This window comes from Carica papaya, chromosome 1 (genome assembly GCF_054855325.1).
Source record: "Carica papaya isolate Zhongbai chromosome 1, ASM5485532v1, whole genome shotgun sequence".
NCBI lineage: Eukaryota > Viridiplantae > Streptophyta > Magnoliopsida > Brassicales > Caricaceae > Carica > Carica papaya.
This window is the reverse complement of record NC_142309.1, coordinates 17,270,227-17,287,683: the sequence shown is the minus strand read 5'-3', so window position 1 is coordinate 17,287,683 and position 17,457 is coordinate 17,270,227. Positions and strand designations below refer to the sequence as shown.

Below are 17,457 nucleotides of genomic sequence, written 5' to 3'. Positions count from 1 at the left end.
TTTATGAGTATCTTTTGGGAAAAAGGAAAACCCAGAGTAACCCAATCAGCTTTCAGATTCACCAGAAAAAGAAAATCAACTTTTATTAATAGATTTGCCAGTGCTTTTAAAATTTTTTAAATTATATAACATCTTCTAAAACATGTGAACTTATATTGTTTTAGACAAATAACTATTTGATATGTCATTTAATTTATTTGCAGATGGAAATATAATTTATGACCAGCTAATTATATCCATACATTTTAAGATGCTGATAAAGAGTGTAAAAGCTCATTTTAATTAAAAAAAAAAAAAAAAAGAGTCGAAATATTTTTTGCTCTGTTAAAATAATGATGAACCCAATTAATTAGATCAAATAAAAAATATTAGCTTCACCAGGAAGTACATCTTCACTAATATTAAAGATTCAATATTTATCTAATATAAGAATAAATATATATTAAGTTGTATCAAAAAAATTAAAGTTAAAATTTAAATACCAATTCAATGACTAGGTTTAATGTTACATGGTTAAAAAACACAGCATCTTAAAATTCCCCTAAAGAAGTAAAATTAGACATCCCCCCGAGTAAAATTCCTTCACCTATATCAGCAGGCACAGCATTTTATTTGCTAATTTTACACAACTCAATCGTTAGCTACATTAGCCGGAATGGAATTGTCAAAAACATCAATGTCCACAAACTGCAACGCAGCACAGTTACATATATGGATTGGGGAAACCTTAATGATAAACACAAACTGCATATTATCATGTTACATGTACACACCCCATGATACAGCATTTCAAGACCTGATTAATCTTACCATACAGCTCCAGGTCATGTGTCAGTCTGCACCCAAACCCTGTATCACAAACTAAAACTTTTTATCAACATTCTGGTAGAGATCTAGCAGAGGCGAACGGAGAGAGAGTCCCTGCTGATTCACTACAGCGCAGTGGATGCAAGTTTTGACTAGAAGAGCTGACAAAATTCGGTGATGCATTACTAGGGCTTGGTCTATATGGAGACATATATCTTGTGTTAAGAGGAGATATAGATGGATAACCCAATGAATGTGGTGATACCAAATGTGAGGCATAAGATCTTTGTGAAGATGCATTTCTAAGATCTGCTGAACTTCTGCTTACACTTATAGGAGGAGATTGCTGATAAGATCTGTGTGATGATTGAACGTATGGAATGCTGGTGTATGAGTGATTATGAGAAATTGAGGCAGACAGTGGTCCTGATCCTATTTGTATAGCAGACGATGATGGTATCGAAGACCTGAATGATGATAATGCAGAAGAAGCGACAGAGGCAGGGGTGGAAGAAAGCAACGGTGTGGATTCTGATGCTGGTGGAAGACCTGTGCTGGTTCTCGCATCACGCTTGCAAACCGGACAAAATGTTCTCCATGTGGTAAGCCAAGAATCAACGCAAAAAGCATGAAATTCTGTTAAAGGAACGCATGAAATAAAACATTAGACATTCTTTATTTGATCAAATTATACAAAGTTACTGCAGCCAGACTGAAGAAGCCAACAAATCATTCATAATTTGCTAAGAAAGAAATTGAATATTGTAAAAATATGAAGTCCTAGAACTTCAACTGCTGCAGATGCAAAGTCATATGCCTTTTCCAAATAAGGAATGGCACCAATGCTGTTTGGGCAAGCTTTCCCAGGAGAACATAACATTAGTTTGCTACCGATTTACAATGGATAGATGGAGGTTACTGCATACAATTCGAGATATCTACGCAATGTAAAAGATCCTCATCTAGGGAGAATAGAGATCTCAGCAAAAGATTAAAAAAAATGAAAAGAATAGCTGACTGACTTCCATGGCTCCATCAAAGTGGAGGTGTTTTCATCTTAACTTCAGTGGACAACTAATTTTTTTAATTATATGTGGACCATTACCCCATTGTCCACTGCCGGAAGTCTCAATGTCCTACTAGTAATTTCAGTGGATGCAAACTGCATCCTAACACTAGTCTATTTCAATGGCCAATCCTTTGTTTCTTCTGCAAATTGCCTTGTGACTTGATAGACTATACAGAACAGAACCAATAAATTATCATGCGGTCCATATGCATACTGAATTTCTGAAAGAAACTGCTTTTAGATTATGACAATAATGATGGTGCACTAAAATTTCAAGAAACTAAAAGAATAAACACTTATTCAAGCCCTTGCAAGACCAAAGGATAGCATAGTATTTCCCAATCCCAACCTTTGTCACACATCCTCTATCCTCCCTGCACTAGACCCACAATCCCCATCTCTGGATAATATTTACCTGATTAAACCATTACCGGGAGGGATTTTCTGCATCAGGTTTCAGTTCGATTTCTACAATTTTCATGACTTTCCCCAATAATACCCTGTTAGAACCATAAGCACGAAACACATTGAATTGTTACTGTACCATCAAGTTTTTCTTTTAAGTTCTCTTAACAATTCAACAAGTATGGGAAATTCTGTTTCCAGGAAACAAAAAGAGGGGAAAAAAAAGAACCCTTCTATGAGTTTGAATCATAACCTGCCACCTGCCAATAGCTTATAGCTCTGTCTTCATATAGACAGGCTTTTCTTCCCCAGTGGCAAGTATGTTATATAGCTTCCTTAATTTGCTGTTTCTTCCATATTATAGAGGTCAATATGCACTACCATCGAAGTTCCAATTTTAACTTCATCTCTTTTTAATTTTGATCGCAAACGATAAGTTATTTAGTTGAATAATGCCAAAAAATGAACATATGTGCAAACTGCAATACTGGTGGCTCTGTTCAAAAGAGAATCCAGCCAGCACACCTGCATGCATGCACACAAACAATCCTAACTAATAGACTTCATCATGTTGCAAATCAATTTCACCTGATAACAGTTATATACGTACAAGTCATTTACTAGATAGGATACAGGGCATACAAAAACAAAATATGCTGCCAGTCATCAACAGGCAAAGGAAACCACCATTTTAGTTAAACAATTGCAAGAGTTTGAATCAATTTCAGATAAATTTAAATAAAACCACACAATAGAAACTTACTGTGGCAACATGGTAGAACCCTAAGTTTCTCTCCAACACTATAGTCTTCGAGGCATATAGCGCAAGTCATCGAAGTACAATTGTCTTCTAAAACAGCAGTAAATATCAGACTAGGCATTGCTTTTACTAAGCGGCTGCTCATTCCATGGAATTCTCTGACACGAGAAGAACGTGGACGTTCCCGTCTTATGCGATGCCTGCGAACGAAGAAGCATGTAGCTAATACTGCAGACATAGCGAGTAAGGAAATGAAAGAAATCGCCATGATGGACCATGCTGAGTTTTCAAAGCTTGGAATTAGCCACAACTCCATGTCAGGCAAACCGATATAGTTTTTGAGTGTTTCTCCAGAAGCCTTTGTAATAAACACTGCACGAATCTTTACGCCAGCTGAATTTCCTGCCACTGGATTTTTGCCCCCATCATAGTCAAGTTGCAGTTCATAATACTATTTAAAAAATATATCTACTCAAAGGACTTCAAATAATCAATAGAACAAATAGAGAAGAGACAGTTCAAAGAAAACTGTAGACTGCCCATGGACATAGAATTCATGTCTCTTTTCATGGAGAACAGGACATGTACCATAACTAAAAGCAAGCAAGGTTTATCTTCACATATTCTAGCTATAGAGAAAAACTTTCCAAACAAGGGGAAGGATGCATAAAAGAAGTTAAGATATTAAAGAGAGGAAAAAGGAATATACTTGCTACCAATACACCATTGTCTTCATTGTCGTAGATTATAGCAGCTTTAAATCCAGCCTTTTGTGCTCGTCTAACTTTCTCCTCGAAGCTACAGCCTCCTCTAAAAATCAATACAAATGGGGAAGTAGTATTTGAAACATGTTCAACTTTATTAGTCAAATCCGAGCAAGCATTAATAGGCTCTGCCAAATATAGCACCCCACATTCCCCTGAACCTTTAATAGCTGGGGCTGAAACAACAAACACGGAAGTCAAGAAAAAACCTAACGTATTACCACATTTTACACTTGAAGCATATCTAAGTAGTAAATTATATAGGCATAAATTCATATATGTGCTAGACAAAGGTAACCAAAGCACAAAACACATTCTACTACCAAATGCTTACTTTCATCAAACTCATGTTGTTCTTCTCATTTACCTTTAAAGGGTCAGATAAGTGAATTTGGCAATAAAAAACTAAGAGTACTTGGTACATGAAATTTTTTTCTAATTTTTATTTTCTAAATTTATATGTATTTTACTCACAGAAACTAATAACATAGTTAACAATAGTAAGATTGACAATCAATGTGAGAATTTTAAACGTTACATTAGTGTTTTATTATAAAAAAATAAAAAAATAAAAAAAAAACATATTCTCATTTGCGCTTATTATTAACAATCACGCCCATAATATATTTTTATGAATAACGAATAACATAATTTTACAAATAGAGACGCAAATAAACACACGATTTTAGGAAATAAGCACTAAAAAGTATTTTTAGGAAATAAAAAAAGTAAAAGTATTTTCATGAAAAGAGGCCTAGAACAGTCTACCTTCCTCGCTCTATTCTTATTCCCAAAAAACAAAGGTAACCTACAGATTACTACAGAACCAAAGAACCAGTTCATCAGTTTTCCCATAAGATAATAAAAATCCTAACATGCAATTATATTATGCTAGACAATACAATCTCCAATTTCTCAGCTCTTATATTATACCAAACAATCAAAATTACAGATCGAAACATGAAAAGAAATGGAGAGAACTTACAGAAATTAGCTTCAATGTCATCGAAAGAAAGAGTAACATTGTTCCCAATTAACACTACGTTCGCCCAAGTCACCCAACAAAGGGTCAATAGATGTAGCAGCAGCAGCAAACCCGCAACCGGTTTCATTATTATCGAAATCAAAATTTCAGACAAAAAAAAAAAAAGAAAAAATCACAAAACCCTAATTAAGCAGAGAAAAAAAGGGAACATAATAGATTGCAGAGAGAGTGAGAGAAAGGAGACTTATATTAGGGTTGAAAGAGAACGGATTGATACATCAGCTTCCATCTGAGACAGTAAGATAGAATATGTGAATCTTCGATTCAGGTTGATGATGATTGTAATTATTCGGGGATTTTGGGAAGAAGTTTTGAGGAAATTTTAGGTGTAAGAGAGAGAGAGAGAGAGATGGAGTTACTATGTAATAAATCAAGTTGATTGATTGATTGGTAAATATATAAAAAAAAAAATGTTTTGATCAGAAGCCGCCAAAGAAGCTAAATCAGCCAGATGAAGTGATTGTCTCCATCAAAAAAAAAATAAAAAAAATAAAATATCCGATTGGATTGTTTAAATATTGAAAAATAAATTTCATATTTTTATGGGTTTTTAAAAGTCTTATCTTTATTATAGTATTTAATATTTTATAAAAAATACATATATATATATATATAATATTAAATTTTCCTTTTTCTACAGGAAAATATCTCAACGTCAAAGTACGGACACAGATGCTTGATTTTTCTCTTAGCCCTAAAATAGTCAATAGATTGGCATGTCTTCTTCTTCTATTGACCGACAGACATAAATATGTTATTCCATTAAAAACTTGATAAATTTCATTTCTAATAGAAATCACTGATTCTATAGATTTTAAATAGTTTATATAATTAAATTTCATTTGAGATGGATATAATAATTCAATTCGGAATCCCAATGAATATGGACCATCTTCTTCTATCAAATCTTTTTTTTTTTTTTTTTTTCGGACTTGCAGATTGCGTACGAACACATGCGATTATGGGCAGCTCAAGAAAAATTTATGGCTAATTTTTAGTCTAGTACAAGTTTGTTAGCTTTCTTCTGTCAAAATTTAACTTTAATTAAATAGAAATTAATTTATGAACAAGAAGATAACATGATATATATATATATATATGTGTGTGTGTGTCTCTCTCTCTCTCCAGCCTTTACAGAAGATGATCATGCATCTGTACAACTTCTTCTTGAAATTAAAACTAGCGATTATTATATAGTTTTTCTTCTAATGAATAATTGCAGAAGTAGCGGTCGACGAATAAAAGGAGAAATTAAAAATCTTGCCTGAAGAGGAGTGGTTGAAGCGATGGAAGCAGAGAAGTTGCAGAGACGAGGGCAGCCGATTCAATGGAAGAGGGGTGTTCGACTCCAAAAGCCTTTCTTTTTTTAAAAAAAATTTTAATGATGGTGGACTTTAAAGAATCATCATTTTCATATCCCTTAATTTGAGCAAATTAAAAGGAAAAAAAAAAAGAAAAAGAAACAATTGAAAAGAAAGAGAAATATTTATCCACTAGAACTTTAAATCATTATATGATACCCCATCAAATAAACAAAGAGGAAACACGTAGTGATGACCTACCACTATGTATGTGCTCATTTGCGTGTGTGTGTGTATATATATATATATATATATATATATATATATATGATATGTACATTAATTGTATGTACAAAACATGATATCAGAATTTAGAATCTAACGTAACAAAATAAAACTTTTCGAATATGTACAAAATATATAAAAATAAAAATCTTTTTACAGGTTCTACTATGCTGCCTCTTCGTTATCATCTGAAAAATATCATAGTGAAATTTAATGAGTTTCACAAACTCAATAAGTATTCATGTACTTTTAATCAAGATAAAATTTTATGCAAAACACACGGTAAGAAATAAAAGTAAAAAAAATGTTTAAGTGCAAAATTCACGTCTTATTTTTACTATTTCACATGTTCCTAATCGATCTGATAAATTCTCTCAGGTTTTAGACTCTATTAATGTGCAGGTTTACCATATCCACTGAACTTCAACCACACACACACACTCCCCTCATCGATTTATACTAAACAAAAAAGTATTCAGGGTCCTTACCTTATTCATTCTTACCCTCTCATTCCAAAATTTTCAGTTTGTTTGAATGATAATTTCTTAACCTCAATTATTTCTTTTCTTTTCTATTTTTACAATTTAATTTTATTTCTTTTTCGTTTTTTTAATTTTTCCTTAACTGAGAATTTTTCTTTTTAATGTCAAATTTCATAAGTCCAAAGAACTTTCAGTGCTTTGGGTATATTTTCTGGTTTCGTGTTCTCATAAGGTTCTAATTACTTAGGTTTACTTATTATAATTTGGATTATGTTTTTCATCAAAAATTGGGTCAATATCCGTTCAAATTTCAAAATTAATAATTTAATAAAATGAATGTACTTTTTGAAATTCGAACCCGGTTGAGATTTAGAAATACTTACTCTCCTATGCATCTTTTCGGATCCGTCTGAATGTCCAAATTTTTCGGCACATGCGACATAATTAATTAAAATACATCAAAATACTAAAAATTAATTTACTCAAATTACGGGTTCCAACTACCACCCAATTGAATACCCGAATTTATTAGGATCCGTACTCGAAAAACCTTTCGACTCCCCGTTTGTTGAATTAGGTTTTTGTTTTTTTAGAAAGACTTTTTAGCTTTCCAAAATGCAAATCGAATTTTCGTTTTCCGAAAAAGACCTTTTAACTTTTCGAATGGCGAATCTTGAAACAGAACCCAAAATGGTGGATCAAGTTCCCAAGCTCGGGGAAACCCTTCAGCTTCCTAAATGTAGCAGCCCCGGAAATTTATAATGGAATTTATATTATAAATTATCAAATGCGGAAGCGAAGTCAAAATTTGAATAACATCCCTTACACCAAAACCAAAAACGTGCTCACAAAATATAAAGGATCAAACTACCTAAGGGAGAAAACTCGAAAGTAAAAACTACGAATGTGACTATGGATTCTTTAGGCGTCCCCTTCGTCGTCCTTCTGCGGAACCGGCTCGGGAACGATGTTCTCTTGATCTGAAATGATTAAATAAGGAATGAGCTACACTAGCCCAGTAAAGACATCACGATATCTCACCGTCACGGAGGTAAAGGTGGGTAGAAAACACAAAAAGACCAATGGAGCATAATTTACAACAAATCTTTTTATCGATAATAAAACCTTTACCATTCACTTACCTCGGTAAAATTCATAAAACAATATATGAAAGCAATAACATCATCATCATCATGAAAATGTATATATGAACTGTATAACATAATACTTATCACACTTTTCGTAATTCAATCGTTAACAACATATTTTCCTAATTCACCAGCCCACTAGTATCCATGGGGATCCATAGGGGTCCCGCTACCCGTTAATCCTTAACACTTGAAATCATATTCCAGGGCCGTCCCTATACCCCGTCCGGTATGGGCGCCAAACCATAGACCTCATTACCCCGTCCGGTATGAGGGTGAAACGGGCCGTCCCCATACCCCGTCCGGTATGGGCGCTAAAACAATAAACCTCATTACCCCGTCCGGTATGAGGGTGAAACGGGCCATCCTCATACCCCGTCCAGTATGGGAGACCACAATCCCGGTAGGGTTCCCTACGGACCCAGTCCGTCCACCATCTCCCAGGATATCTAGTCAGGCTGACCACATTATACAATTTTCATTCACATAATCTTTCATTCTCCTTTTTCCTCAGTCAGCATTATCAATCACATACAAACAAGCAAAACGATAATTTATACCAAACAGACAGCATACAACATCAATATCCCGGTCATTCAATTCATAATCAATAAAACAGTAAGAAACTGTAAAATGAAACATCGAACCTCATGCTGTATTTAAAACTGTAAAACAAGCCAAATAATAGTTAACCGACAAACACACTAGACTCGGGCTCCATTAGCGACCTTAAGCAATTTCACAGATTCGTTGATTCATTAAAAACCGTTTTATCATTTATTGGACTTTAAAACCGTGATAGCAAATAGGGTGAGGGGTCCTTACTCGTTTCGGGGTCCGAACACGGCTTCACAGTGCGTTTGCAGGCTATCCCTAATTTTCCCTGAATTTTCCTCGGGGAAATGAAACGCACTACTGGTACCTGCACGTGTTCCAAAAAAAATCCCAAATTAGGCCCAGGGCCCCTTTCGGCCCAAATCGCAACTCTGGCACGGCGGCTCCGCCGTGCTCCGGCAACGGCGCCGCCGCTGGCGGTGGCGATTCATCTCGGGTTGGCTGTTTTTGGCCGTTTTCGGCCGAATTCGGCCACACTCGCATCGGTCCCTGCGAGAAAACAACCCTAGGGCCCTCGGGGGGCCAAAAAATCACGGAAAAATGGAGCTTACCGGCGGCGGCGCTCTCGGGTGCGACGGCTCTCCGGCGAGGTTCGTGTTTTGGTGATTCGGCTCCGGTCAACCTGTAGAGAAAAAAATGGTGATCACGGTGATATAAAAATTGCATCAAACGGAGGCCGGGAAGGGCCTCATCAGAGGCAAAAACCGAGAAGGGCGCGGCGGCGCCGCTGGGCTTCGGCCGTGTATTCCGGTCGTTTGGCTGGGATTTTGGCTCCGATTTGGCCACAGGAGGAATCCGCGCGGAAAAACGAGTCGGGGGTACGAAATTTACCTCGATCGGCGGTCAGAAATTCCTCCGGTGCGGCGGCGGGTGGCGGCGGTCGGCTTCTGGTTCGTCTTCTCCGGCGAGCGGCAGGCGGCTAGGGTTTGTGGTCTGGTGTGGGGGTTCTATTTATAACCCTTTGCCTTTTGATCTCAGCCGTCCATTTTGTTTTAATCTGGGCCGTCCGTTTTTGATTAAATCTGGGCCGTCCGTGCGTTTAAATCTGGGTCGTCCAATCGCACGCTTGATCTGGGCCGTCCGATCACGCCTACGCGGATCGCTAACGTGGCCCTTTTTGGAACGACGTGGTCTTGCCACCTGGCAGGTACCGGTTGGCCGGCCCTGCTGATGTGGCTGCCAACGTGGCTTTTTTTTTCCGGCCCCTTTCCGGGCGCTACACTAAATGGGTCGACTTTCCTCATTCCTGAGGAAGCCTCCTTGATTTCTGTGCGGGTGGGTGCTCCGATCGAGCCCGCGCGCCTAGCCCGTCACCAACCCTGCCCTACCGCCGCTCAACCACCACCAAAACACGAAAACATGATGGTTTTACCTTTTAGCGTGGGCGATGTGGCCTCGGCTTGGCTCCTAGTCGTCTCCTCTCGGTCACCTCGTGGCTCCCTAGCTTGGTTGAGACTCAGATGTGATTTTTCAAATCTACAAAGCGATTAGTAAAGGAAATAAAAGAATTTAACAAAATAAGAAAAGGAATTATTCAAAAATAGAGATGAAAGGGACGAAACTTACCAATTTTTCGGACACCAACGGCGTGTGCAGCTCGTCTTTGGATTCTGCCATCATGTGATGCTCCTCAGCCGTAATTCCCTTTCTTCTTCTTCCTCCTCCGCGATTCCCTCTCTCTCTCAATTCCCTTTGCGCGGCCGTTCTCGGCTTCTCTTCTTCCTGCTTGGTAACCCACTTTCTCTTCCCTTTTCTCTCCTTTCTTTTTCCCTTACCCTCTTTATTTCTTGCCTCTCTCTTTTTTCTTTCTCAGCTTCCCTGCGCGACCGTCTTCTTCCTCCTATCTCCGATCATCGCTCTCATTCTTTCTCCCTTTCTCTTTTTCAGCTTCTCTCCAAATGAAGGAAATCCTAATCTATTCCCATTTTATACCCGTTCCCTCAGTTGTTGGATCTTTATGACTCGATCTGGATCGTCTGTAAAGGCCCAAAATATAAAAGAAAATAAAGTCACAAATTAAATACGAAAATAAAATAATAGAGTTTAGAGTTTACATTCCTTACACAATAATTTAGAATGCTTAACAGGACTACGGAAATGTCTCTTCTAAAAGAACAAGTGAAAAAAATGATAAATAAAATGTAATATATTGAGCATTCTAGGACGACCTTCACTAGTTTTTGAAGGGAGTACAGGTCGTGAACTATTCACAACTCTCTTGTTGATCGGGATTTAGGATTTGATCCTCTTGATCTAAAATAATTAATGAAATGATGAGCTACACTAGCCTAGTAAAAATATCATACTACTCACCGACACAAAAACTAAAAGTTGGTAAAAATTATAAAAATAATCAATACAGCTTTTGATTTAAGTAAATTCATTTATCATAAGAAAAACCATTTATTGCATATATTTACCACTGCAAGATTTTCAAAATCGATATGTAGAGACAATAACTTAAATAACATTCTAATCTCATATTTAAGTGAGTAAGAAAAATAATTTTTACTTTTTATTTGCCTACTAGTATCCTTAGGGGGCCATAGAGATGTCCCACTAGGCGTGAACCAATATCTAACATTGTCAAGTAACCAGCCGTCCCCATACCCCGTCCAGTATGAACGCTAAAAATACCATCCCTCAATACTCCATCCGATATGAACGCCAAAAATATCATTCTTTGATATCTCGTCTGGTATAAAGCAACGTTCACGGTAGGGATTCGTATGTACCTGTCTGTCCACCATCTCCTCGGATATCAAGTAAGACAACTATTCATTAATTCACATGACCAAATAATTTTTCGTTTATATATTAACTTTCAATTTCATCAATCAACTATAAATCACGCAAGACAAGCAATATATATATATCATGGAAGCACAAGTAAATTATTCAACCATTTTAGTATATCATCATGTATTTAAAGTTGTAAATTCAAATATCAGTTAAACAGTACAAATAAATAACAAACCGGATCCGACCCCATTAGTAACTTGTAATTACTCTTAAAGTTTTATAAATTACACAAAATAGCATATTATCGATTATTAAGTTTTAATTCCATAACAGAGAATAATGTGAGAGATTCTTACTCGAATTGGTGTTCAAAATACTGAACTTCCTACTGCGCCTATTGACAATTTTCAAGTTTCTTAAATTTTTCTGCGGAGATGAAAACACGCTTTACGTATCTAAAAATCTAAAATCGGTGTTAAAAATTATTTTTCGACAAATTTCAGGATTCCAGCCCGGCAGCACCATCGTGATCTAGCGATGGAACCACCGCTCCCGACGGTAATTTTCCTTGACCTGGCCATTTTTGATCAGTTTTGGCCAGTTTTGGGCGATTTTATCTTCATCCCTGCGAGAAAACAAGTTTGGGGGCTTCGGTTGGCTAAAAAAATCAAAAAATAAAAACCTACTAGTGGTGGAATTTTTCGGTGCGGCGGCTCTGCCAGCTCACCTTAACGGGTAGACATTTTTCTTCACTCAACTTTTATAAAACAGAACTATGAACACAACAGTAAAAAAATCGTATTAAATAAAAAATGAGAAGGGGTTCATCGGAGGAGGTTGCAGGTTTTGCCTACGGCGGCGCCGCCAGGCTATACATATCATTTCTAGCTCATTCGCCATTCTTTTTACTTCGATTTGGCATGGGGGTGCTCGAAATCTAATTCCAATTGAATATGAGAATTTTTCTCTTTTTTGACAGTCGTATGTGGCTCTAGCCTATCGACAGTCGGAGGTTGGCTCCTTTCTCCAGTGACTGGTTCGTCTTCTCTGGCGAAAGGCTGATGGCTAGGGTTTAGCCTCAGTGTGATGCAAAATATTTATTTTCGTCTCATGTTAATCTAGACCGTTCATCGCGTTTGACCTCGACCGTTTGATCGCGTTTAAAGTGAAAATGAATCTAAACTGTTCATCAAATTTTGATCTCGACTGTCCAATCGCGTTTAAAGAGAAAATAAATCTAAACCGTTCACTGCAATCTAATCTCGATCGTCTGATCGCGTTTAAATAGGAAATGAATCTGAATCGTTCATCGTGTTTAACTGCGACCGTCCGATCGCGCCTGAGGAGGGAACAGATCCAGACCATCCACACGCGCGGGAATGCTTCCAAGTCGTCCAATCGCGGGGCACGAGGATCGCTAGTGTGGCCTCCCGCATGGCACCAAGTCAGCTCACCTTGCCACGCGGCGCACTTCGTTTTCTCGAGGCTGCTGATTAGGCGGTCCTATGTGACAAAATTTTTTTTAATTGCATTCTAATCCCCAATTTCTAATTTTTCCTTCAAAAACACCATTCAAACCAAAATTTTCACCTTTTTTTCTTAAATTATTTTTAATTTATCCTCAACCTATTTTTTCAATAATTTTACATTAAATTAAAATTTATTAATTTTAAAAATATATTTTTTATATATTTTTCTAATCTTAAAATTAATCTTAGGGTAAATTTCAAGCTCGGGTATTATAAATGTCCCCCCTTAAAAGAAATTTGGTCCCTCAAATTTGTCTCCCTCTCATTCAATTAAACAATAGGTGGGGTAAATTTTTTCATGACTCTTCAACTATTTAGACTCATAGGCTATGACCTTCACATACTGTATCAGAACACAACCCAACTCCAGATCGGAAGCATCACTATAAACTGTATATCCAACTGTCCCGCTCGGCAAGGCCAACACAAGTGCAGTAGTTAACCGTTTCTTTAGTTCTGAAAAGCTCCTCTTACAGTGTTCGTTCTACTCAAACTTGACGTTCTTCTTTGTGAGCTAAGTCAAAGGAGCAGTCAGACTAGAAAATCCTTCCACAAACCTGCAGTAATAACCTGTTATCCCCAGAAGCTACGAATCTCCTTGATTGAGGTCAAATTTTCCCAGCTGAGCACTGTTTTAACTTTTTCGGAGTTCACTAACACTCCATCTTTTGATATGATGTGCCCTAGGAAGGAAATCTGCTCGAGGCAGAACCCACACTTACTCAACTTTACATACAATTTTTTTTTCTCTAAGAACCTGCAATAACCTAAATCAAATGGTGAACGTGTTCCTCTATACTTTTTGAATAGATCAGGATATCATCGATAAATACAATGACGAACTGATCCAGAAATTGTATGAAAATTCTGTTCATCAAATCCATGAAGATAGCTGATGCATTGGTTAGTGCAAATGGCATGACCATGAACTCATAGTGTCTGTACCTAATTCGAAAAGTTGCTTTAGGAATATCTTCTGCTTTGATCCTTACCTGATGGTAATTTGAATATCAATTTATTTTGGAGAAGATCTGGGCACCCTGCAATTGATCAACAAGGTCATCGATCATGGAAATTGAGTATTTGTTCTTGATCGTGACCCTATTCAGTCTTTTATAATCAATACATAACTTTAATTTCCAATCCCTCTTCATTGGAAATGTGACTCCAACACCCGAAGGAGACATACTATGTCGAATGAATCCACTATCCTACAATTTATTGATTTATTTTCTCAGCACCTCCATCTCAACACGACTCATGCGATAAGGGGCAACCGAAATAGGCTTGGTGTCTGGCTGAAGATATATGATGAATTCAACTTCTCTGTCCATTTGTAGTCCGGGTAATTCATCCGGTAACACATTTGAAAAGTCTCAGACTACCGGAATCTCTCGAATACAAATTTTTTTCTTAGGTTTGGCTAGTTAAAGAAAACAGTCGAGTTAAAACACTTAATAATAGAAAAATTATCGTGAAGAAATAATATTTAAAAAAATTTATTAATTTGTAAATGACTTTTCATTAGAAGAGTTGAATACAAAGTTCTTGTGAAATAATCTATAGTAGTGTGATACGCTGCTAGTGAGTTCATTCATAAAATTACATCAAAGTCTCCTGTGACAATCTCTATTAGGTCCACACTCAATTTTCTATATGCTATATCTATAATAACAGTTTTGTATATAACCTCTCTCAGTAGTGTCCTACTCCCAAGTGTTGACACAAACAACATAGAATCAAGTCTTTCAGGTAATACATTCAAATTTGGTATAAAATCATGGGAAACAAATGAATGTGAGACACCAGTATCAATCAAAACATGTGCAAGATGCTTACAGATAGTGTACGTACCCTGTATCATATCTGGGTTGGCTTTTGTATCTTACTGAGTGAGGTTGTAAGTCCTGCTCTGGATAGGGGGTTTGACCTAGTTCTAATTCCTTGGGCACTCTTTTGCGTAATGCTAGGCATTCTCACATATACGACAAGTATTATTGAGGTGATAATAGGTCGGTTCTCATGATCCTTCCCATATTACTGGCAAGTCCTACTGCGCCCTATTGCCGAAATATGACGAGGAGCCTGGATCACTAGCTTGGGTCTCTTATTCCGCTGAACAAGTGCAGTGGATGCTGGTCTGCGGTGTGAAACTGGGGGCCTAAGGTTCCCCATTGCTGGAGGAAAAATGCGAAGATTCCTCTATACTAGTTATGCTTTGGCCAGAACAGCTAAGTAATCATCGAGCTCGAATACATATAACTGTTGTCTAATCTCAGGATGAAGGCCCTGCTCAAACTTTCTTACCTTTCTGCCTTCATCTATCATGCTCTCAGGGAGATACCGTCCCAACTCTAGAAACTTTTGGGCATACTCTGACAAAGTCGCATCATATTGGACCAGGTGTTCAACTTCCATTTTTTTCAGATATCGGAGATGCTCTGGGAGGTACTCTGCATTGAAGGCCATTAGGAATTATTTCTAAGTGACTGAAACGAGCAGTGTGGCCTGCTTGAGTTGCCACCAGTGACTTGCCTCTCCCACCAGCATATAGGTGGCGAGTATAACTCTCTATTGGGTACTATATCAAAAGTCATGAAAGCTTTCTCTATCTCAGCTAACGAGTACCCAGCTTATTCAAAGAAGAATGCCCCTGCAAAAGTAGATTAGTTTAGTCTTTTGTACCTCTCAATGTAGTCTAAGTCTATCATAGATGAAACTGGGTCCCGTAGAAGAGGGATTGGGTTGTGCTAGAGAGGGACTGGATGGCCCTGTGGTGGTACTAGTTGATACGGATGAGGCACCTAATTGTTCTATGATGGTACCAGGTGATGCAGTTGAGGCACTGGACTATACTTTGGTGGTGTCGGATGGTTCTATGGAGGAGCAAGATTATATCGGGGTAGCTCAATATCCTCCCACTGCAGGGGTGGCTTAAACTATATCAGTGGGGAAGAGTTAGTAGCTCCCTCCTTTCCTCTCGGGGCTACTGGGCAGTGATAAGTCTCTACAACATTTCAAATAGTTGGTCAACATCCTCTCAAAGCGAGCCATCCCAGGCTGCTCGGTTTAGTGGGGGTCTTCCTCTCCTCATCTATATATACCTGCATTTCACAAGAAATGGTTGAGTGATAATTCATTTTTATGGTGTTGTCTTAGGTCTTTGTGTAAGGAATAGTTCCGAGGAACGCAGCTCTAATACCAACTGTAAAGGTCCAGAATTTAAAAAAGAAATAAAGTCATAAATTAAATGCGGAAGCGAAATAATAGAGTTTAGGGTTCACATTCCTTACATAATAATTTAGAATACCCAACAGGGTTACGAGAATGTTCATTCTAAAAGAATAGCGAAAATAAAAGAAATAAACAAAAGACAATATACTGAGCATTTTAGGACGACCTTCACTAGCTTTTAAAGGGAGTCCGGGTGGTGAACTATTCACAACTCTCTTATTGATTGGGATCTAGAGTCTTGGTCTTCTTGATATGAAATAGTTAATGAAAAGGTGATCTACACTAGCCCAGTAAAAATATCACACTACTCACGGATATAAAAACTGAAAGTTGATAAAAATCATAAAAACAACCAATGAAATTCTTGATTTAAGTAAATTTATTTATCATAAGGAAAACTATTTATTGCATATATTTACCATTGCAAGATTTTCAAAATCGATCTATAAAGATAATAACTCAAACAACATTCTAATATCATATTCAAGTGAGTAAGAATAACAATTTTTCATTTTTATTTGCCTATTGGTATCCCTGAAGGCCCATAGGGATGTCCCAGTATACGTGAACCAATATCCTACATTGTTAATTAATCGGCCGTCCTCATACCCCGTCCTGTAAGAGTACCAAAAATATCATCCCCTCAATACTCTGTCCGATATGAGGGTGAACCGGTCCGTCCTTATACTCCGTCCGATATGAGCACCAAAAATATCATCTCTCAATACTCCGTCCGGTATGAGGGTGAACCAGCCCGTCTCTATACCCCGTCCGGTATGAGCACAAAAAATATCATTATTAGATACCTCATCCGATGTGAGGTAACGTTCACGGTAGGGTTCTCTATGTATCCAGTTCATCCACCACTTCCAAAGATACCAAGTAAGACAACCATTTATTAATTCACATGACCAAATAATTTTCCGTTTGCATATTAATTTTTAATTTCATAAATCAACCGTAAACCACGCAAGATAAGAAATATATATATCAAGAAAGGATAACTGAATCATTTAACCATTCCAGTATATCATTATGTATTTAAAGTTGTAAATTCAACAATCAGTTAAAAAGGACAAATAAATAACTAGCCAGTTCTGGCTCCATTAATAACCTGTAATTATTTTTAAAGTTTTCTAAATTACACAAAATAGCATATTATTGATTATTAAGCTTCAATTACATAACAGAAAATAAGGTGAAAAATTTTTACTCGAATCGGTGTTCGAAATACCGAACTTTCTATTGCGTCTACTGACGGTCCTCGGGTT

At 37.2% G+C, this 17,457-nt stretch overlaps 1 protein-coding gene across 1 annotated transcript; it reads right to left on the bottom strand.

Annotated features, from left to right (window-relative positions):
- Positions 1-577: 577 nt before the first annotated feature.
- On the bottom strand, positions 578-6,308 carry LOC110813292 (receptor homology region, transmembrane domain- and RING domain-containing protein 2-like). The gene is made up of 5 exons (XM_022040367.2): positions 6,115-6,308; positions 4,791-5,079; positions 3,751-3,981; positions 3,045-3,449; positions 578-1,443 (listed from the first exon to the last, which is right to left on the bottom strand). The coding sequence occupies exons 2-5, from the start codon at positions 4,915-4,917 to the stop codon at positions 875-877; spliced, it is 1,332 nt and encodes a 443-aa protein (XP_021896059.1). The 5' UTR covers positions 4,918-5,079; positions 6,115-6,308; the 3' UTR covers positions 578-874.
- Between the last annotated feature and the right edge of the window lie 11,149 nt (positions 6,309-17,457).

Excerpts from the sequence above, each read along its gene's own strand:
- LOC110813292 (XM_022040367.2), bottom strand. The coding sequence starts at position 4,917 with ATGAAACCGGTTGCGGGTTTGCTGCTGCTGCTACATCTATTGACCCTT. Across the intron at positions 3,982-4,790 it reads TGACATTGAAGCTAATTTCT|CCCCAGCTATTAAAGGTTCA; the intron begins GTAAGTTCTCTC and ends TTGTTGTTTCAG. Across the intron at positions 3,450-3,750 it reads CAATGGTGTATTGGTAGCAA|TGGCAGGAAATTCAGCTGGC; the intron begins GTATATTCCTTT and ends GCAAAAATCCAG.